We start from the raw sequence: 24,063 nt of genomic DNA on the forward strand, positions 1-24,063 counted from the left end.
TGACTCTGGGATAGCAGGTATAGTAGGGAGAGATGGTGTCTATAGTAACAGTGGATAATAGTCTCTGGGAAGGGAGTGTGACTGTGGGATAGCAGGTATAGTAGGGAGAGATGGTGTCTATAGTAACCATATACCCTACTGTAAATGATAAGGATATTAGAAGTCACTGAGGGGTTGTTCTGTGACCATATAAAGGCACAAGGCTGCAGACTGAGTTATACAGGGAACTCTGAGTATCACTCATGTATTATAAGGGATACTGTACCCCCTACTGTAAATGATAAGGATATTAGAAGTCACTGAGGGGTTGTTCTGTGACCATATAAAGGCACAAGGCTGCAGGCTGAGTTATACAGGGAACTCTGAGTATCACTCATGTATTATAAGGGATAATGTACCCCCTACTGTAAATGATAAGGATATTAGAAGTCGCTGAGGGGGGTCTGTGACCATATAAAGGCACAAGGCTGCAGAATCTTTAACATATTTTACATGAATTACACTTAAGAAAGAAAGGCAGCTCATTATGCACATCATTTTTTTAGTTTTACCCCAATATATAAGTGGATGTGTACAAGATCATCACACGTTTACATGTGGGCTGCTTTGATTTTTTTTGCCGGGGCTGCTTTTTGCCCCCAGTCCGGCCCTGCATGATGGGCGTGGAGCATAGAAAAGCGAGGCGAGTGGAGGAAGAATTAGGGCCACCAAGATCAGTATTTTTAATACACACCGAATAGCTCTTGTAATAATAAATACATCATGCCACAAAGATTCTATCTCTAAGTCCAGGCAGCAGAATAGCAAACAGCCTGAATATTTCTGAGTCGCTTCTATTCTAATTTCTAACTCTGAGAAGTGTCTGTCATATTTGGAATTGAGCAGCTTCGGCAATCGACAAGCCAAGAGGGCAGCAGCATGATTAATATTAATAAGGGGAAGGTTGTGATGAATTGTACTCCGCTTTAAGATATTAACTTAGCTCACAGTTTAATATAGCTCCAGAATGGCTCCACCCCTGCTTCTCCAAATAGCCCAGCCCATCAATCCCAAAACATTCAGTGCACACAGTGACGGTCAGCAACGTGTAACAGGTCTGGGGACAGTACCAATTATCCTGACGGGGGGATCCTGATGTGTTTTGCGAAGGTAGGGGACCAATTTAACAGTCTGTCGAAGGACTGATGCAAACTGATTGATGGACTCGCTCACACTCGGCAAGTACCTGCTGCTGCTGCCTCTTTTTGTAGGTAAGAAACACGAGTGCACTGGTTGGTGTCTGGCAATGGAACTAACAAATGAGCAGACAAAACTGCCTGAGCCATGGATTGTCACAGTTACAGGGAGAGGGGACTTTGACTCTTGTAATAAAGCAGTCATGACGTTATTCTGTCAGATATTTTCTTCCCAGGATTAGGCTAATCACTAATATTTTCGAAAATGTGATTATTATTAAAAAATAAGACTATTACAGGTAGTTTTACCTTTTGATTGCTTGTTGTTTTTAACATTCTATAATAAGTGTGAATGTGAAATGCCCTTTTCTGAAATGAGCTCAACACAAGTATGGGATCTGTTATCAGGAAACCTGTTATCTAGAAAGCTTAGAATTATGGAAAGGCCGTCTCCAATGTACTCCATTTTATCCAAATAATCCAGATTTTTAAAAATTATTAAATTCATCTCTGTAATAATAAGTAACTTGTGCTTGATCCAAACTTAGATATAATTAATCCTTATTGGAAGCAAAATCAGCCAACTGGTTTTCATGATTTTCTAGAAGGTGTTAAAGACCCAAATACAGAAAGATCCCTTATCCAGAAAACCCGAGGTCCCAAGCATTCTGGGTAACATATCCCATACCTGTACTAAAGCTCACCATAGACATTAAGATTTTCTCCTCCTTAACAACCAATTTTAGCACAAAAAGTTATTGTGAGGTTAGTGGGCACAGAACAATCATGTGTCTTAAGATTTTTCATCAGAAAATCGATTGGGCAGGTTAGAAAATTTTCATGACAGTGAAATGTATCTATTGTCCAATTGTTTTCAGGGCCAAGCAGGCAGCTACCAACAGTTTTGCCAGCTTCAGCTAGACTATATCACTTGAAATGGTCTTTTTAGTTGATGGACCAATCATGTATTTAAATGATGTTTCAAGATGAGCTTGGTCTTACGATAAGGAAAAGATCTTTTAAAAATTATAACGTCTATGGACATCTTAACAGTGAAGACTTTTAAGAGATTTGGGGGCATTTGACCTCTTGTTAACTCATGGCATAACTAGACTGCACATGCAGTCTTTGATTACCTTCCTATCTGCAGTTCATTCATATAACAAGTGTTTTCTGTTGGAATGTCGCATCTCATTCATTTGGAATTGCCCAAGGCTTGGATTTGAATGCAAAAGAAAAAAAACTATATGTAGGCTTTGATCTCAGAAAGGGTAGCTAAAAGGCCCCAGGTTATTTAGAGTGTGGTCTGTGGTGCATTTTTGCAGCATCCAGGTGCCTCTCAGTTCTGCACCCTCCCTTCATTGTTTCCTCTTCCTTTGCAATCCTCCCTGCTGGTATATAAAATGGTTAATTATTGTTCTCTGCTGTAGGCAGTGCCTTTAACAACAGGAGAGCTGCCATAAGAATGTTTGAAATCACAGTACATTGCAATTCAGCATGGTTCTGTTGTTTAGGTGCAAGACAGTAGAGGCTTGCAGGTCCAACATCTGTGTCCTGCTATACTGTGCAAGTATTCCATGCTAGTGTAATATGCACGTGATGCTGTACTCTTAGGGGCTTATTGCCTCTTATCAAAGTATTCCTTTCAGGTCTGAAAGCGGGAGATCTAAAACATTACATACATGCTGGCGCAATGGAATTCAAAGAGGAAAGGGGCAATAAGACAACAATAGAGCATGGTGTCCAAGAGGAACATTTGATGTCATTTTGCACAGAAATGAGGTGACGTAAGGGAAATTGAAAAGTGACAGAAGAAGTGAAAGTGAATGGGGTTAATTATGAGAAACAAAAAAGGGTAAAAAAAAAAAAAAAAACAGGAATGCGTGGCTGATGGGAAGGCAGAATATAAATTATAAATGGAGAGCAAAAAACAGGTACAGGCAGGAGAGTAATGGAAAGAGTCAAAGGGAAATATAAGCAAGGGGTATTATTTGGGAGAGTAGAATAGGGGGACATCATGAGAGAAGCCTGCGCAGTTGTTACTGCTTGTTAGTCTACAGTGTGCAGGGTCCTATGAAACAAACAAGGCTACCAATGTTTAACAGGAGTGCAACAAATGCACATGTGCCATTACTCTGGCTTTGGTTCTGGTGATTTTCCTACAGCAGTAACAAAGTGTCAGACCACACTCACTGTGAATTGAACAATGGTTCCAATTATGTGTGGGGATACTATTCCATCGCTTATTGCTCTAACTGTGCTTTACATCCATCCTGGCTCCACTTCATCAGCTGTTTCCTGAATTCAACCAGCAGCATCCAAGCTGGTTTTCAACTATAGTTCCATCAGGTAGCCAAAGGCATTCAGTTGAGTAAAGCTTGCCATAGAGGTGAATAATGGTTGGAGTTATGGCATAAATTAGGTACTGGTCAGTGTGGGTCAGGGTCATGTGTTACCATTTATTTTAAAAATATTGCATTGTATGCAGAAAATTGTTTGTGAAGAGGGATTGCCATTTATTTCAATGACTGTTGTGCCATGTGGTTGATAAACAGCCCTCTCTAAACTGCTCTGTTGAACCCATTCATCTGTTTTAAAGAATCACCTTCCTATTTGGTACACATATTGTATTTATATTAATATTAGAAACCATGAATTTTACTTTAATAGGGTTAATGAACCCAGAATAAACAGAGTCTCGAGTGGGTGAAGTCCTGAAAAGAATAGAAAATAATTGCATAGCTTTCTTAATGCTGGCCAAGCATAGGCCCAATATATGATAGGATTTCATTCATGTATTTGGATTCATCAATTGTGTTGGTTCGGAAACTGGTTTGTATGATCAACAACATTACACAGAGTAATAGCAACTGCAGTTCTGGGTCCCTGATGACCCAGATAAATGCAGGCTGAATCAACATCCCATTTTGGCCCCTCAATGTTATATTGGGGCATCAGAGGGTGATTGACAAAAGGGGCAAAATGATGGGAAGGGAAAAGTAACTTTTACTAAATCCTGTCATTTACATGGAAGGTTATTGCCTTCAGTGATGGAATAGGGTCATTTTGGTCAACAAGGTTGGCGTCTGTATTATCATAGACAGCACCATTTGTGACTTTCTTTTCTTTAAAATGCCTTTATTGGAACATGGGCTCTGACCTAAACACTTGGTGACCAACTTTAACTGTTTTAAAGGGCTTCCATTACTGCAAACAAAATAAATACCATGTGCCATACCAAATACCAATAAATGTGCCATAGCATTTGTATTTTCAATAGTACTGATGCATCATTAAAGTGCAAAGGTGCCCAGATTTTTGGGCATAACTTTATCAGTGTCTATAGGAAAATATATCTGCAGGCAAAACAGCAAGCAAACAAATGGTGCATATGGGCCCATAACAAAAATGATTACAGCTAGGGCACCACACCTTGTATGTTAAATAGTTAGTTTTAAAGTAAAAATCTCCCACAATTTACCCCAATCTATGGATGTTTATCACAATTGAGAAAAAAATATATAGCAAAGTATATTTAAAAGTGTAAAGTACGGTAATTTATTAGGACAAAAAATGGCCTAATGCATTTCGTGCCTGTTGGAGCACTTACGCATTAGGTAAGTTCCCCAACAGGCATGAAATGCCTTAGGCCATTTTTTTTGTCCTCATAAATTACTATACACTTTTAAATATACTTTGCTTATTGGAATTTTTTGGTAAAGCCCCACTATATATATTTTTTTATTCTTAATCAAAATTTATGTGCATACTGAAATTTTTATTTTCTCTGTTTTATGCTCCCTGCTGCATCCATATTCATGATTGCTTAACACATACTACACAGAGCTGCTGAAGCAGAAGGATGAGAATTCACTGCACCAAATGCCTTCCTAGGTAGTGGGCCTAACATAAAATAGATATAGAAACAGAGGCAATGGCATGGATATTAAAAGTTCATTGCAGAGCTCTATTAAAGAATAAACAGTTAACAGTGACTGACAATATTTAAGTGTATAAGAATGTGCTGCTGTTTTGCTGTGTTGTACTCAGTCATGTATGCAGATGTATGCCATTGTTTGGGGGGTGGGGTGCATTCTATTGCTGTTTGTTTGTTACTTCTAATGTTAGAATGCTAAGGTGCAGCAGATACTATTACATGCTGAACAGCTGAGAACCTGTTTTTGCCTTTGCCAAGTTGAAGCAATGCATGGCTGGTCAAAAAAAAAGTCTCATTTTTTTCAATTAACCCATTCTCTGACTGTACATGTATGCAGCAGCCTTCTCATTTATTTCTAAAGATTCAAACCGCATGTGCTGTTTGGAAACAGAAATAAATTCCTGAAGTTGGATTTTTATTTCTTAAAAAAATATTCTTTGCTTCCCTGGTAGAAATGAGGAAAGTAAGAATAGTGTATTTCACTTATAGGAAATCATGCTTTTGTACACATACATCTTTCCTTCTGCCTACATGTACATAAAGTTGAATCTTAATTTCATAATCTCTTAGGGGGGCACAATAAATCACAATAAACAACACAGTTTACCTGCAAAATAACACTGTAATTTTCCAGAAAACCATATTATCCAGGTCTGTGACCTCCATTTTTGTGTGTAATAAACCATTGAGAAACGTGGCCTGAATTCACAGACTTTCCTATGCTGTATTTATGATATGAGCTTATGTTGGTATTATAGGTTTGGGATGCGTTATCCGGAAACCCGTTATCCAGAAAGCTCTGAATTATGAAAATGCTGTCTCCCATAGGCTCCATTTTATCCAAAAGATCCAAATTTTTAACTTTTAACTTTTTCTCTGTAGTGATAAAACAATACCTTGTACTTTCTCCAAACTATGATATAATTAATACTTTTTGGAAGCAAAACCAGCCTATTGGGTTTATTTAATATTTACATGATTTTCTAGTAGACTGTATGAAGATCCAAATTACAGAAAGATCCTTTATCCGAAAAACACCAGGTCCCAAGTATTCTGGATAACAGATCCCTTACCTGTATTAGTGTTTCACAGTCCTGTTAATGTTGTTCAGTATCGGTTCAGTAAATAAGCTGGGCTTCTGCTATTGTTTTGATCATGTAAAATATATGGATGAAACTGATTGGTCTATGTAAGGTGGGTATTTACATTACCTTTATAGAAACCTCTCCCCTCTGTCTTATTAGTGGCAATTTTCTGTGCACTGATAATTATCTCCCTTGCAAGAACTAAACATGGAGTTGCTTCAGTTTCCCTGTCTTCAACACTCTTATTGCCAAATTTAATTTGTTATTCCTCCCTATATTTGTTTGTTTGCTATTTATTAAAAAGTACAATAACAGTGTTTGACGCAAACAATAAAGAGGACAATGTATGCTACAGTATGGATCTGCTCTACTAGTGAAGCTTGCAAAACTTATTTCAAAGCACCTTTTCTTATGTCTGGAAAGTAACTTATTTTGTTTTCCAATAAATAATCAAAGCTGGCCATAAGTATGGGATGTATGGGAATTGTCATCAAGATTGCTCAGGATTTGGGGTATTCAGGATAAGGGGACTTTGCGTAATTTGGATTACCATACTTTAGGGGGCCTATTTATTAAACCTCAATTTTTTCTGGTTGAGGGAAAACCGGGAATTTTTAGAAGGAACAACAAAAAAATTGATTTTTTTATTAAGCTCCAAAGCCGCTAAAAATCTGAATCTGAAAATACTCAGACATCATCCTGTCTAAATCATGTAAAAGTCAATGGCAGATGTCCCTTTAACAATTTAAAGATGTTTCTTGCCTTCATGATATTCAAGGGTCAACTTAATGTTTCTTTCATCTTTAAGAGTTTTTGGCTGGTTTTTGTTTGGTAATCCAAAAAAGTTTTTCAGGCAACAACTCAAACAATTATTATATACACTATTTTGGGGAGAAATAATAAGAGATTGTGAGCAGGAGCATAATGGGGGATTTGGACCCTGACACTTCTAGAGCCCCCAGATGCCCTAAATGGCAGTCAGCTCTTTATCACTGGCATGTGGGAAGGCCTTCATCATCTCCCATGATGCAAAATAAGGGTGGCCATAAGAGGTAGGTAGCATTTGTATTGCTTATAATGTCATGATCAGGGTGGGCTTGTAACAGCACTACAGACATTTATTCTTCTGATTTGTGCTACTTGTATTTCTACTTAAGCCTCTCTGAATTGTCACCCACTCTAGTGCTGAGGCCACTGACTGTTGCTAGGATGAGTGCGACCCTTGGAAAATGACAGTTGGCAAATGACCGTTGCCATGTACAGCAGAGGCAGAAAAAATTGTCTAATGCTTCAAATGCAACAACAAGTAAACCAAACACCCATTGCCTTAGAACTATATGTTTTTATGGTCTCACTCCCATTAGAGATGGCATATGGGGAGATTTTAGGCACTTTGACACCCACATGTTAGTTGATTGGGGGTCAGGGCTGCCATCAGAAACCCATTTTCTGGTGATACTCTGTATAAGTGTAATATCTAGGTATCTGTATCCAATTAATGCTGAGTTTATTTGAATATATGTTCAGTGCTGCAGTTCCCATGTACAATTGCAGAAATTTCACATGTTTAGAAAGTAATACCCAGAGAGCACAATGTATCTTATACAATCATAGTGTATTTATTGCAGGAATGTAATGCCAAGTTGCCTTAAATTACCCCCCCCCCCATTCCTACTTGTCACACAGATGCCATTTGGAACAGCTTCATGACAAGCAGCTCCCCAATTAGATTGGTAGGCAGTGGGGCAATTTTGGGAGCGATGGCCCCACTACCCAAGCTACTATAAATGATGGGTGACAAAACACCGAAAATTGCCCTTTGTATCTTCTAAATATGCCCCCCTGTTCCCTGTGTATGGATCTGCTGCACTTACCTCTGAATCCAGAAATGAAATAATGGTCATCTCTACCTGAGCCGTTATATCACCTTCCTTGCAGCTTTCAGCCAATCAGAGCTGAGCTGGGAGTAATGTCACAGAGATAAGGCATGATATCCCAGTAACTGACAGCCAATCGCATACATATCAAACTTGCAAATTCTGAAACAACACTAATAAACTATAAACAGCAGCTTTAGAACCAGGTCCCCCATTCGATCTCCTGGGACCCCTGACTGGACCCCCCCTGGCCCCATTTAATGATGGCTTAGATCTCTGTTTGTAACTGAACTACAGCTCAGCTACTAGTTATCACAGGGACAGCTGGGTAGTTTAGCAAATGGCTAGAGACATACAGAGATCTCTAAGGCAGTAACGGGGGCCCCCACTGAGGGGGTACAGGGGGTGCTGCATTTAGCGTAGGAAGTGTAACTTTAGTACCAAATGTCACATATAAAACAAAAAGTTTGATCCTGTTGTGGCACTTCCACATATTCCTGCATACCAGTTTAGTTATTACCACATTTGACTTTACATTTCTAGTGGCAGGCTATGTTGTCAGGGTCAGGCCCACCGGGATTACTGTCTCAGGGCCCTGCCCTACCCCACCCCCAGTGTTAGCAGCTGTTAGTGAGTTTTTGAGAGACACATAGGTACAGAGGTTTTTCTGCTCACAGTGAAAGCTGCAGGGGTCTGTTCTGAAGCACTCACTTAAGGTGGCCATACACGGGCCGATAAAAGCTGCCGACAGACCAAGTCGGCAGCTTATTGGCCCGTGTATGGGGGCCCCCGACGGGCTTCCCCGATCGAGATCTGGCCGAAAGTCGGCCAGATCTCGATCGGATGGGGTTAAAAATCCCGTCGGATCGCGGCCGCATCTGTTCGTTGATGCGGTCCCGCGATCCGACCGCCCGTTTGGCGAACGCTAGGATCCGATCGTTGGGCCCTAGGGCCCACGATCGGATCAGCCCGATATTGCCCACCTCAAGGTGGGCATATCGGAGGGAGATCCGCTCGTTTGGCGACATCGCCAAACGAGCGGATCTATCCGTGTATGGCCACCTTTACTCATGTCCAGAGAGAGTCACTAACTAAAGGTGGCCATACACTATTAGAGGTCACCAAACGAGTGAATCTTAACCCGATATGCCCACTAACGGCTGGGCGATATCAGGTTAATCCAAACATTCGGCCCTGGGGCTGAACGATCAGATTACAATGCTGTGAATGGGTGCCGACATGTCACAGGACCGCATCGACTAGCCGATGCGATCCTGTATCAAAGAAAAAAAATCAAACTTGCTCGATCTGTATCTGCCCGATTTTTGGCCTGATATCGATTGGGGATACCCGTTGGGAGTCCCCACACACGTGCAGATAAGCAGCCGAAACGGTCTAAAGGGCCCATATCAGCAGCTTTAATCCGCCCGTGTTTGGCCACCTTAACTCAGAGTTGGAGAGCTGAAAAGCAGGAAGTTGGGTTCTGTTCTATTCTGTTCGACATCCAATCACTCCAGCCTTTATACATTACATTTTTGGCTAACGATATTGAAAACATTTTTTTATTTTGCACAGTCTATCTATTTACCCAGTTTTAATTTTACACTGAACTGTTCCTTTAATATATATGCTCACAATATTAACCCGAAAGCTGTCTGAAGGAAAAGAAACAGACATTTGAACTGCAGATGCTTAAAAAAAAAAAAAAGCTTAGGTGCTTTAGGTCATCCATGTGAAGCTGACTTCTGGTTCAGCACACAGAGGAATTCAAGCAGCCGTCACCTTTTCATATTCTGTTATGAAGCACTTTGGAAGTCAGATTGAAGCTCAAGATTTAAAACAAAAACCAAAGGGGAGAGTAAGCCTGACTTATATAGAAGTTTGGGGGAATTAAGTGTTAAGCTAACTTGGTGTTACTGGTCCTTTAAAAAGGTTTAGGGGCAATGATCCTCTCCTTAAATACAAGTCCCTCTCATGACCGTTATCCCATGTTCTATTACTTGACTGGGCGCTCCACATTTTTCGTCAGCTCATGAAACACCAAGGCAACAGTTTCTATACAATTTATTGTTCCGAAGTTGTCCATTACATTATTCTGGGAGACTTTCAGTGCATGGCAGAAAAGCAAACCTGCTTATGGTTAATGAATATAATATTATTATAGCTGTGCCAGTATGTCTTGCCTTTCATTTTCATCTTGCCATTTTTGCACCGTAATTGTGCGAGAGTAACGGTAAAAAAAACACCCAGCTCCAACAACAATATTGTAGCTGCATTTGGGTGTCTAAATATTGAATACAGTCTACCTGACATTAATTCACTGTGATCCCCCCTCAACCCACAGAAATTCAGAGGCAGTGATCCCTTCAATCCCTACAAACATCCAGCCAGGGCTGGAACTAGGGGTAGGCCGAGTAGGCATGTGCCTAGGGCGCAAAGCTTGAGGGGCGCCAGGCACGTACTTTTCACTGCTACCTACCCCTAGTCCGGCTGAGTAAGTGCCGCTCTTCTCCAGTCCATGCGCCTGTTTGTGCACATGCGCGTACATGAGGGGAGAGCGTACCTGGAGAAGTAGACGCAGCCGGTTAGTGCGCATGTGCGCGTCTCCTATTCGTGCGGGCAGTGCGCATGCGCACAGACTCCCTATGTGTATGGTCAGTGCGCATGTGCGGCAGAGGGGGCGTCACGGCTAGCTGAGTTGCCTGGCCCGGCCCTGCATCCAGCGACACAATGAACTGCCCCAAAACCTGAGGTAGAGGTTGCAACCTGTACTAAACCTACAATACAAGTTGGCAACCCTGGGAATTTAGTTGCAGGTTCTGTCAAGAGTCTGCAGCCCGCCACTAGAACCCATTACCACTTTTCCATGTTTGAATTTGCCGCTCACGAATAGGTAAGCCGCAGGGGAGCGCTCTAGTGGTAGGATCACATGACCGTGACGTCAGGTCCTTTCCTAGGATAGGAACTAGCCGCTACCCTAGTACAATGGCATCCTACAAAAGGAGACATGTCAAGTAATACATCAACTTCCATTTTACTATTGCATAACTCAAAAGCATTTTAGTTTCATTTATAAACTCTTCTCAGGTGATTCTTGAGCTCGCCCATACGCATTATGGTTTTATTTATATTTAGCCGAGTTTTACAGCAGTGCCACCTACAGTTTAGTCTCTGCAATTACAGTCTTATTTCCAGCTCTATATGTAGGGATGTGGAGTAGGCTGGAGTGCAGTCATGCACAAGTATTTACACAAAGCACATCCTTATAATTATCGTTTGGTCCGTCCTTCCGAGGTCTCTCTCTCTTGTGAAGTCGGCGGTGCGCGTCAGACGGGAGAAGTGGAAGATTAAAGACGCATGTAAAAATAGGGGCGTGTGATTCATGATGGGCGTGGAGCATAGAAAAGCGAGGCGAGTGGAGGAAGAATTAAAGGGCCACCAAGATCAGTATTTTTAATACACACCGAATAGCTCTTGTAATAATAAATACATCATGCCACAAAGATTCTATCTCTAAGTCCAGGCAGCAGAATAGCAAACAGCCTGAATATTTCTGAGTCGCTTCTATTCTAATTTCTAACTCTACGAAGTGTCTGTCATATTTGGAATTGAGCAGCTTCGGCAATCGACAAGACAAGAGGGCGGCAGCATGATTAATATTAGTAAGGGGAAGGATGTGATGAATTGTACTCCACTTTAAGATATTAACTTAGCTCACAGTTTAATATAGCTCCAGAATGGCTCCACCCCTGCTTCTCCAAATAGCCCAGCCCATCAATCCCAAAACATTCAGTGCACACAGTGACGGTCAGCAACGTGTAACAGGTCTGGGGACAGTACCAATTATCCTGACAGGGGGATCCTGATGTGTTTTGCGAAGGTAGGGGACCAATTTAACAGTCTGTCGGGGGACTGATGCAAACTGATTGATGGACTCGCTCACACTCGGCAAGTACCTGCTGCTGCTGCCTCTTTTTGTAGGTAAGAAACACGAGTGCAATGGGGAGATCCAACCTGCTAGAAAAGGGTTAAGGGAGAGAGGTCGGCACTGGTTGGTGTCTGGCAATGGAACTAACAAATGAGCAGACAAAACTGCCTGAGCCATGGATTGTCACAGTTACAGGGAGAGGGGACTTTGACTCTTGTAATAAAGCAGTCATGACGTTATTCTGTCAGATATTTTCTTCCCAGGATTATGTAATCACTAATATTTTCGAAAATGTGATTATTATTAAAAAATAAGACTATTACAGGTAGTTTTACCTTTTGATTGCTTGTTGTTTTTAACATTCTATAATAAGTGTGAATGTGAAATGCCCTTTTCTGATTGTTTTAACACAAAATGAGCTCAGCACAAGTATGGGATCTGTTATCAGGAAACCTGTTATCTAGAAAGCTTAGAATTATGGAAAGGCCGTCTCCAATGTACTCCATTTTATCCAAATAATCCAGATTTTTAAAAATTATTACATTTATCTCTGTAATAATAAGTAACTTGTGCTTAATCCAAACTTAGATATAATTAATCCTTATTGGAAGCAAAATCAGCCAACTGGTTTTCATGATTTTCTAGAAGACTTAAGGTGTAAAGACCCAAATACAGAAAGATCCCTTATCCAGAAAACCCGAGGTCCCAAGCATTCTGGGTAACATATCCCATACCTGTACTAAAGCTCACCATAGACATTAAGATTTTCTCCTCCTTAACAACCAATTTTAGCACAAAAAGTTATTGTGAGGTTAGTGGGCACAGAACAATCATGCGTCTTAAGATTTTTCATCAGAAAATCGATTGGGCAGGTTAGAAAATTTTCATGACAGTGAAATGTATCTATTGTCCAATTGTTTTCAGGGCCAAGCAGGCAGCTACCCACAGTTTTGCCAGCTTCAGCTAGACTATATCACTTGAAATGGTCTTTTTAGTTGATGGACCAATCATGTATTTAAATGATGTTCCAAGATGAGCTTGGTCTTACAATAAGGAAAAGATCTTTTAAAAATTATAACGTCTATGGACATCTTAACAGTGAAGACTTTTAAGAGGTTTGGGGGCATGTTTACTAACATTTGACCTCTTGTTAACTCATGGCATAACTAGACTGCACATGCAGTCTTTGATTACCTTCCTATCTGCAGTTCATTCATATAACAAGTGTTTTCTGTTTGAATGTCGCATCTCATTCATTTGGAATTGCCCAAGGCTTGGATTTGAATGCAAAAGAAAAAAAACTATATGTAGGCTTTGATCTCAGAAAGGGTAGCTAAAAGGCCCCAGGTTATTTAGAGTGTGGTCTGTGGTGCATTTTTGCAGCATCCAGGTGCCTCTCAGTTCTGCACCCTCCCTTCATTGTTTCCTCTTCCTTTGCAATCCTCCCTGCTGGTATATAAAATGGTTAATTATTGTTCTCTGTTGTAGGCAGTGCCTTTAACAACAGGAGAGCTGCCATAAGAATGTTTGAAATCACAGTACATTGCAATTCAGCATGGTTCTGTTGTTTAGGTGCAAGACAGTAGGGGCTTATTGCCTCTTATCAAAGTATTCCTTTCAGGTCTGAAAGCGGGAGATCTAAAACATTACATACATGCTGGCGCAATGGAATTTAAAGAGGAAAGGGGCAATAAGACAACAATAGAGCATGGTGTCCAAGAGGAACATTTGATGTCATTTTGCACAGAAATGAGGTGACGGAAGGGAAATTGAAAAGTGACAGAAGAAGTGAAAGTGAATGGGGTTAATTATGAGAAACAAAAAAGGGTAAAAAAAACAAAAAAACAGGAATGCGTGGCTGATGGGAAGGCAGAATATAAATTATAAACGGAGAGCAAAAAACAGGTACGGGCAGGAGAGTAATGGAAAGAGTCAAAGGGAAATATAAGCAAGGGGTATTATTTGGGAGAGTAGAATAGGGGGACATCATGAGAGAAGCCTGCGCAGTTGTTACTGCTTGTTAGTCTACAGTGTGCAGGGTCCTATGAAACAAACAAGGCTACCAATGTGTGCCAGGAGTGCAACAAATGCACAGGTGCCATTACTCTGGCTTTGGTTCTGGTGATTTTCCTACAGCAGTAACAAGGGGGCAAATTCACTAAGCACCGAAGCGCCGAACACTAGCGTTAATTCGCTAGCGTTTGGCATTTTCGTTACTGCGCAAATTCACTAACGAACGCTGGCGTAGTTTCGCTAGTGTTACTTCGCACCCTTACGCCAGGCGAATTTTCGTTAGCGATGTAACTACGCAAATTCACTAACTTGCGCAGTGTACTGAACGCTACCTTTTACGCTAGACTTCCTTCGCCACCTCAGACCTGGCGAAGCGCAATAGAGTAGATAGGGATTGTTTCAAAAAAAGTCAAAATTTTTTCCCAAAAAAACGCTGGCGTGTTTTCTACATTATGGGTGATAGGCTGAAAAAGATCGAAAATTTTTTTGGGGCTCCCCTCCTTCCCCCCTACATTTCCTGACTCATGGCAACTTACCTAGACAGTGGGCACATGTGTAGGGCAAAATAAAAATTTTATTTGATGATTAGAAGGTTTTCTAGGCATTTGTAGTGCTGATACGTATTCCTCCATTGAAATTTGAATTTCGCGCCGCATGCAAATTAGCCTTCGCTAGCGTAACTTCGCTTTACATAGCGAATCAGCGCTAGCGCAACTTCGCAACCTTACGCTACCCCTGTGCGCAACTTCGGATTTTAGTGAATTTGTGGAGCGCTGGCGAAACTACGCCTGGCGAAGTGCGGCGAAGTTGAGCCTGGCGCAACTTCGAATCTTAGTGAATTTGCCCCAAAGTGTCAGACCACACTCACTGTGGATTGAACAATGGTTCCAATTATGTGAAGGAATACTATTCCATTGCTTATTGCTCTAACTGTGCTTTACATCCATCCTGGCTCCACTTCATCATCTGTTTCCTGAATTCAACCAGCAGCATCCAAGCTAGTTTTCAACTACAGTTCCATCAGGTAGCCAAAGGCATTCAGTTGAGTTAAGCTGGCCATAGAGGTGAATAATGGTTGGAGTTATGGCATAAATTAGGTACTGGTCAGTGTGGGTCAGGGTCATGTGTTACCATTTATTTTAAAAATATTGCATTGTATGCAGAAAATTGTTTGTGACGAGGGATTGCCATTTATTTCAATGACTGTTGTGCCATGTGGTTGATAAACAGCCCTCTTTAAACTGCTCTGTTGAACCCATTCATCTGTTTTTAAGAATCACCTTCCTATTTGGTACACATATTGTATTTACAGGTATATTAATATTAGAAACCATGAATTTTACTTTAATAGGGTTAATGAACCCAGAATAAACAGAGTCTCGAGTGGGTGAAGTCCTGAAAAGAATAGAGAATAATTGCATAGCTTTCTTAATGCTGGCCAAGCATAGGCCCAATATATGATAGGATTTCATTCATGTATTTGGATTCATCAATTGTGTTGGTTTGGAAACTGGTTTGTATGATCAACAACATTACACAGAGTAATAGCAACTGCAGTTCTGGGTCCCTGATGACCCAGATAAATGCAGGCTGAATCAACATCCCATTTTGGCCCCTCAATTTTATATTGGGGCATCAGAGGGTGATTGACAAAAGGGGCAAAATGATGGGAAGGGAAAAGTAACTTTTACTAAATCCTGTCATTTACATGGAAGGTTATTGCCTTCAGTGATGGAATAGGGTCATTTTGGTCAACAAGGTTGGCGTCAGTATTATCATAGACAGCACCATTTGTGACTTTCTTTTCTTTAAAATGCCTTTATTGGAACATGGGCTCTGACCTAAACACTCAGCAATGTTTCAGACCATCTTTTATCAAGTCTGGTGATACAGAGTGCTATTGAGTTTTCATGTAAAAGTTTACACTTTATCCCTTTTAAACTTACAAAAAATTGTATATTCAATCCACATTCTGTATACCTAATTTGCAGTTCATTTAGATGCGGAATATAGATTAGTTTCTGTGCAGCTATGCTAAATGCATCAAAGCAGAACAAAAAAAAGGCATCTTTGGTCAATTTAGCGATGAGTCGGGCACACCACCAGTGATTTAAGTTACCGCCAATGGAGAGGCATTTTCGGGAGTTGTGTCGCCTGCAGCCACGTCTAAAAAATTGCGGGCAACAAATTTTCCCGTATGCCAATGCCCTAAGGGTCTCTGTTCCTCAGTACCTTAACCCTAAATGCAGACTTGCGCAGAAGTTGGTGACCAACCTTAACTGTTTTAAAGGGCTTCCATTACTGCAAACAAAATAAATACCATGTGCCATACCAAATACCAATAAATGTGCCATAGCATTTGTATTTTCAATAGTACTGATGCATCATTAAAGTGCAAAGGTGCCCAGATTTTTGGGCATAACTTTATCAGTGTCTATAGGAAAATATATCTGCAGGCAAAACAGCAAGCAAACAAATGGTGCATATGGGCCCATAACAAAAATAATTACAGCTAGGGCACCACACCTTGTATGTTAGTTAGTTTTAAAGTAGAAATCTCCCACAATTTACCCCAATCTATGGATGTTTATCACAATTGAGAAAAAAATATATAGCAAAGTATATTTAAAAGTGTAAAGTACGGTAATTTATAAGGACAAAAAATGGCCTAATGCATTTCGTGCCTGTTGGAGCACTTACGCATTAGGTAAGTTCCCAACAGGCATGAAATGCGTTAGGCCATTTTTTTTGTCCTCATAAATTACTATACACTTTTAAATATACTTTGCTTATTGGAATTTTTTGGTAAAGCCCCACTATATATATATTTTTATTCTTAATCAAAATTTATGTGCACACTGAAATTTTTATTTTCTCTGTTTTATTCTCCCTGCTGCATCCATATTCATGATTGCTTAACACATACTACACAGAGCTGCTGAAGCAGAAGGATGAGAATTCACTGCACCGAATGCCTTCCTAGGTAGTGTGCCTAACATAAAATAGATATAGAAACAGAGGCAATGGCATGGATATTAAAAGTTCATTGCAGAGCTCTATTAAAGAATAAACAGTTAACAGTGACTGACAATATTTAAGTGTATAAGAATGTGCTGCTGTTTTGCTGTGTTGTACTCAGTCATGTATGCAGATGTATGCCATTGTTTGGGGGGTGGGGTGCATTCTATTGCTGTTTGTTACTTCTAATGTTAGAATGCTAAGGTGCAGCAGACACAGTGCCTGCCCTTCTATTACATGCTGAACAGCTGAGAACCTGTTTTTGCCTTTGCCAAGTTGAAGCAATGCATGGCTGGTCAAAAAAAAAGTGTCATTTTTTTCAATTAACCCATTCTCTGACTGTACATGTATGCAGCAGCCTTCTCATTTATTTCTAAAGATTCAAACCGCATGTGCTGTTTGGAAACAGAAATAAATTCCTGAAGTTGGATTTTTATTTCTTAAAAAAATATTCTCTGCTTCCCTGGTAGAAATGAGGAAAGTAAAAATAGTGTATTTCACTTATAGGAAATCATGATTTTGTACACATACATCTTTCCTTCTGCCTACATGTACATAAAGTTGAATCTTAATTTCATAATCTCTTAGGAGGGCACAATAAATCACAATAAACAACACAGTTTACCTGCAAAATAACACTGTAATTTTCTAGAAAACCACATTATCCAGGTCTGTGACCTCCATTTTTGTGTGTAATAAACCACTGAGAAACGTGGCCTGAATTCACAGATTTTCCTATGCTGTATCTATGATATGAGCTTATGTTGGTACTATAGGTTTGGGATGCGTTATCCAGAAACCCGTTATCCAGAAAGCTCTGAATTATGAAAATGCTGTCTCCCATAGGCTCCATTTTATCCAAATGATCCAAATTTTTAACTTTTAACTTTTTCTCTGTAGTGATAAAACAATACCTTGTACTTTCTCCAAACTATGATATAATTAATACTTTTTGGAAGCAAAACCAGCCTATTGGGTTTATTTAATATTTACATGATTTTCTAGTAGACTGTATGAAGATCCAAATTACAGAAAGATCCTTTATCCGAAAAACACCAGGTCCCAAGTATTCTAGATAACAGGTCCCTTACCTGTATTAGTGTTTTACAGTCCTGTTAATGTTGTTCAGTATCGGTTCAGTAAATAAGCTGGGCTTCTGCTATTGTTTTGATCATGTAAAATATATGGATGAAACTGATTGGTCTATGTAAGGTGGGTATTTACATTACCTTTATAGAAACCTCTCCCCTCTGTCTTATTAGTGGCAATTTTCTGTGCACTGTTAATTATCTCCCTTGCAAGAACCAAACATGGAGTTGCTTCAGTTTCCCTGTCTTCAACACTCTTATTGCCAAATTTAATTTGTTATTCCTCCCTATATTTGTTTGTTTGCTATTTATTAAAAAGTACAATAACAGTGTTTGACGCAAACAATAAAGAGGACAATGTATGCTACAGTATGGATCTGCTCTACTAGTGAAGCTTGCAAAACTTATTTCAAAGCACCTTTTCTTAGGTCTGGAAAGTAACTTATTTTGTTTTCCAATAAATAACCAAAGCTGGCCATAAGTATGGGATGTATGGGAATTGTCATCAAGATTGCTCAGGATTTGGGGTATTCAGGATAAGGGGACTTTGCATAATTTGGATTACCATACTTTAGGGGGCCTATTTATTAAACCTCAATTTTTTCTGGTTGAGGGAAAACCGGGAATTTTTAGAAGGAACAACAAAAAAATTGATTTTTTTTATTAAGCTCCAAAGCTGCTAAAAATCTGAATCTGAAAATACTCAGACAGCATCCTGTCTAAATCATGTAAAAGTCAATGGCAGATGTCCCTTTAACAATTTAAAGATGTTTCTTGCCTTCATGATATTCAAGGGTCAACTTAATGTTTCTTTTATCTTTATGAGTTTTTGGCTGGTTTTTGTTTGGTAATCCAAAAAAGTTTTTCAGGCAACAACTCAAAAAATTATTATATACACTATTTTGGATTCGGGTTTGGGAGTTTGGTCAATTTTTTTTATTATAGTGAGAAAGAGTTGAGTGTTAGTTAATATCCCTCTAAGTCTACTAAAAATTATTAAAACATTAATTAAACCCAATAGGATTAATTATATCTTAGTTAGGATCAAGTACAAACTACTACTTTAATGTTACAGAAAAGAATGGTATATATTTTAAAATTGGAATTATTTTATTTGAGATCCCGTAATTCAGAGCTTTCTGGATTACAGGTTTTCAGATAATCGATCCTTTACCTGTTATATTACCAACTCATTGATGTCTTTATTTCTCTGTCCTCTTTACTTACTTTACTTTACTTTACTTTCCTTAATTCATATAATCCTTGCTGTCCCATCCTAATGAAACCTGTTCTTCTCCATCACCTTGTAATCACAGTGCTGCAGTTAAGTGCTGAACTGGGGAGGAATGCAACCCATCTTTTTGGGAAAACTGGCCAGGGTGGGGGGTGGGTCCATGAGGGGGAGTTTCATTACATAAATGGGCGGGCCAGTGATGTCAGAGGGGCTGGGCCATGAGATCAATGGGTGGAGCCGAGCAATGACATCCGTAAGTATTGTAGATAGAGAGGGAAGAAAGGGGGTGGATCAGAGATAGGCTGGGAGCATTTTGACTGGTGATCACAAATTTCCCAGCAGCTACATTGCTTGTAAATTTGTAATACCGGCCCCGGCCTTGGCTGGTATTTTACCGGCTAGCCCGGTGAAATATCAGCCAAGTGGCAACTGTAAACCTGAGGCATTCCACCTGCATTTGGTGCAAGTGACAATAACAGGTTGCTTTCTTTGTAAAGAAAAATTGCCCCCGTCAGTGCCTGGCTTCACACACAGAGAGGGGACATCTGAACAGCCATGTTCGGACACACCCATGCGCATACTGAGCAAATGCTGCAAATAGCTCATTATTTGCATACATGTGACATCAGATAGTGAGCGCCTACATCAGATGCCAATTATGTGCATAAGCGCTATACAACATGGCCACTTGCACTGGGAGCTATCTCCCAGTGTGGGTGGCCTAGCGCTAGAGGGTGCAATACTTTCAACCAGAGTGTGGGCTTTATTAGCCTGCACCTCTGGTGGGAAAGTCTATTTAATTTGACAGGTGCCCTTTAAAGTCTTAAATTCAGAAATCCACTTTAAGTTGCCTGACATGGAGCAAGGCCACAACCTGTCTAGAAGGCTATTATGTATGTGTTTTATTTAACAACAGGTATATAAAATTTAATAAATACTAAAGGTTTGCCTTGTTTTAAATGTTGTTTATTAGACAATATGTTTAGTTTAGTTTAATTTACAATCCTAAAAGTGAAATAGATATTTTCTCTTGGGCACCTCCAATAAACATCTTGACTTCATTAAATATGTCATCGTTCTGCATTGTGTCAGAATGTAGACCTTTGCCACAAGTGAGGCAACATTCCAAATGTAAATTATAAAAATCCTTAATATGACAATTAATACAATTTTTATTTTGCATGCTTGCTTCATTTTTATAGATATACTTTTGTTTATAATCATGGGTCTTTTGTGACATTCTTCTGAGGGTTTTTCTGTGTACTTGGAAGGCATAGCAGGGCATACTGTTAATGATCCAAGCTATTATGTTATTTATTACTAAGTGCTAGATGCTAGGCGGAGGTTTGCAATCTTTCATCGCTGCCTTAAATCACAAGGGCCTAAACTGGAAAGAGTTGGAAATCTTTACATAAACCCATGTGCTTTAATTCTGTCATAGGGTGTTTGTTATGGGATCAGTCTCTGCAATATAACTCTTTTTACAAATGTGGAAAAGAGCAGTAAAAAAGGAGGCGGTTATACATTTATTTCAACTAGGAATGAATTAATGAATTAATTTCCGGGATACATAAATCATCTTTGAATATTGACTTCCATGCTTGCTCAATTTTCATATAAAAATCATATAAACCGGAAAATATTTATACTGAATTATAATTTTTTTGTAATTACTGGTCACATTAAACTAAATCCTCTAATGTGCTTTTCAGAGAAGCATTTTTTTTAAATATATTTTTTGTCAATAAATTCCCTTTCGGAATTTTTAAACTACATTTTTTTCAACCATGTATCGGAGTGACAATTGAATGCTGCCACATTATGGTAATATGCCTCTGTAAATAGAAGATAAAACAAAATCTATCATATATTTGCATCCATGTTTTGTCAACAGAAGAATTATCTAATATAAATGTGTGTGTTTGTGTGATATTTTCACAAATATAATATACCACTGCATTGTACAGTGGTAGTTACATGTATTTATTATTATTTTACAAAATACATAAAGCTATCTGGTAGATAAACCTCTAGTTTGCCTATTGTCTGTGCCAGGGGGTTAAACTTTAAATTGAAAAAAGCATGGCAGCCCAAAGTAAACTTCATTGTTCATAGTGGGTCTAGCATATTAATAATAAAGCCAATATTTTCAAGCCTGTTTATATTATTCTGACTATTTCAGGTAAGTAAGAATGTTGCTTCTGTGTCAGACATGCACGATACAGGCTATACCTTATGTTTCATTGGCATTTTACTGCAATAGCTATAACATGTTATACTATGGGGTTTGTGTTTCTGACTACTGTTTTTTTAATTTGTGTGGAACCTATATCTTAAAGGAAAACTATACCCCCCAAACAATGTAGGTCTCTATAAAAAGATATTGCATAAAACAGCTCATATGTAAAATCCTGCTTCATGTAAATAAACCATTTTCATAATAATATACTTTTCTAGTAGTATGTGCCATTGGGTAATCATAAATAGAAAATTGCCATTTTAAAAAATAAGGGCCGCCCCCTGGGATCGTAGGATTCACTGTACTCACAAACATACCAACAAACCATACATGTTAGGTCACATGAGCCAATTAACAGACAGAGTTGTGTCTTTTGCTTCCACACTTCTTCCTGTTACAGTTAGAGTTGAAGTATTTCTGGTCAGGTGATCTCTGAGACAGCACACAGACCATCACGAAATGGTGGCTCAAGGCAAGAGATGTAAAAAGGCAAGATTTACTTAAATATATATTCCAGTTTGGTAAGATTCTTTAATATGCCACTTAATATGATATGAACTATCTGTTGCTTAAGTGTTCATTTTGGGGGTATAGTTTTCCTTTAAGCTTCTTTGTCAAGATCATTATCTATCAGTGTATATTCCTATGCTGTCATGAAAGGAACAGCACTCCATTAACTGGACATCCAAATATAAATAGTTAAGTGATACTATCAGTGCTTAGCAGGCATGCACCAATACTTGGCTTTGGTTTGGCATTCAGAGAAATACCAGTACTATTTACAAGATCCAAGATACTTTCTACTTTACAATTTCAAGTATTTTGGAAATTACACTGTAGTACCTTTATTAGAATACTTTTAACAATGATAACAATTTTGACATTTTCATAATTTTAAAAAGCCTTCCTGCTTGGTTCCCTACATTGAGCATTCATTGAGCATTCATGCTGACATTTAAAGATGTTTGTTCTGTCCAAACCCCACCGACTTGCCATGAGCCTGTGGAAATTGGGACTCTCTGCACTAGAAGAGCCAAAATACTGATTTAAGAATCAGAATTTGGGCTCTATAAGTTACCAGTGGTGGCTTTTCGCCATCTCTGGTAACCTGTGAGCTGCTGCCTAAGCGCAGTCCTTAGAAATTATGGTGGAACAAACCCAGTGGAAAAATTCACTTTTACCAATATTTCTCAAGAGGCCAATAGAAAACCTACATATGTAAAGGCTTTTATTACAGATGTGTGAAATTGCAGGAATCCCTTAAATCAAAGGCTGTTGTAAACTGTAATGATGTATAAAGCTATACAAAAAGTCTGAAGAGGGCTCAAAACAAAAATAAAATTGTGAAAACACAAATCTGAATAAATGTTACACTGCCCCTTGTAGTAGTTCCCATACAATATTGTAGATCCTGCATAGATTTACACTCACCCTGACATGAAGAACACCAAATCCACGACAAAAGATTTGGTACAGGGCATTCTGTTACAGAATGGCTACCCAGGTAGTGGCCTGTGGTCTGGATGTTAACCTTCAAGGGATTTTTTATGCCCTCCAGACTGCTCGAGAGCTTCACTTACATCTTTGGATGAAATTGTCATTTTATTATAATTTGGCTTTGAATATGTAGTATTGTAAATAATTGACTGATAATGGCAACAATTGAAATGTTGCCATTGTTGAAATTTCAACAAAACAATGTGCCTATGAATTGAGTAATTAGTCTTAACATCATTTAAATGTTGCATTAAATGACAAGGAAAGCTGTGCCCCCAGTCCCTAGTATCTAATATATTGTGCCTGATTGCTAACTTGGTTTTTCAAACTCTTGCTCTTATATCTCCTGTGGTGCCTTCTGATAATAGAATGTAATACCGATCTGTCACGGACGCCATGTTTTCTCACATTACTTTATTAAAATGGCTGCCGTAAAAGATATGCGCATGTGTGAAAATTCCTCCTTCCACAGAGCTGGTAATGATACACAATGTTATGATGTGCAGAAGGCTGCAGGAAAGCCAGGGAATGAGGCAAGAATAGAATGATCCAGTCTTGGTGAAGAAGAGCTGCAACATGGGATTTTGTTTAAAAATGCAGCATTTGAACAGATAAATGAATGAAAATAGAGGAGATTTAATAGCAATGCAGTACACACTGGAGGTATGCCTTTCAAATTAGTTAAATGCTTTATTGCATTTTCCTTGTTATTTAAAGAGGGCCTTTTCTAGTTTCAGCTGAACATGCTTTTTACTAGTTGTTTTAATTGCAAATATCTATGTAAAAATATATAAATAAGTTATTTATAATGTGATATATAATCTATATATAACCACAGGCATTCTTGCAAAGGGACAAAGCAATAACAGAAGATCAGTTTACTTTTAGCTCTGTTAACTATTAGGAGGTACGATTTACTACTACTACTACTAAGCTCTGGAGAAGGTTTTTCATCTGATATTACTTTACTCC

The 24,063-nt window shown here is 39.1% G+C and overlaps 1 protein-coding gene across 3 annotated transcripts in view; it reads left to right on the plus strand.

Annotated features, from left to right (window-relative positions):
• Positions 1-1,045: 1,045 nt before the first annotated feature.
• btc.S (betacellulin S homeolog) overlaps positions 1,046-24,063 on the plus strand; it is a 38,213-nt gene continuing 15,195 nt past the window's right edge. Inside the window, exon 1 of one of the 3 annotated variants that reach the window (XM_041579699.1) lies at positions 1,046-1,250. In XM_041579699.1, coding sequence (XP_041435633.1) covers positions 1,199-1,250 — 52 coding nt within the window. In that variant the 5' untranslated portion in view covers positions 1,046-1,198. Of the gene's footprint in view, positions 1,251-11,353; positions 12,056-24,063 lie in introns of those variants that run through there. The other 2 variants (XM_018243448.2, XM_018243447.2) reach the window with 2 other exon arrangements.

The sequence above is a fragment of the Xenopus laevis genome, chromosome 1S (assembly GCF_017654675.1).
Source record: "Xenopus laevis strain J_2021 chromosome 1S, Xenopus_laevis_v10.1, whole genome shotgun sequence".
Classification (NCBI taxonomy): Eukaryota; Metazoa; Chordata; class Amphibia; order Anura; family Pipidae; genus Xenopus; species Xenopus laevis.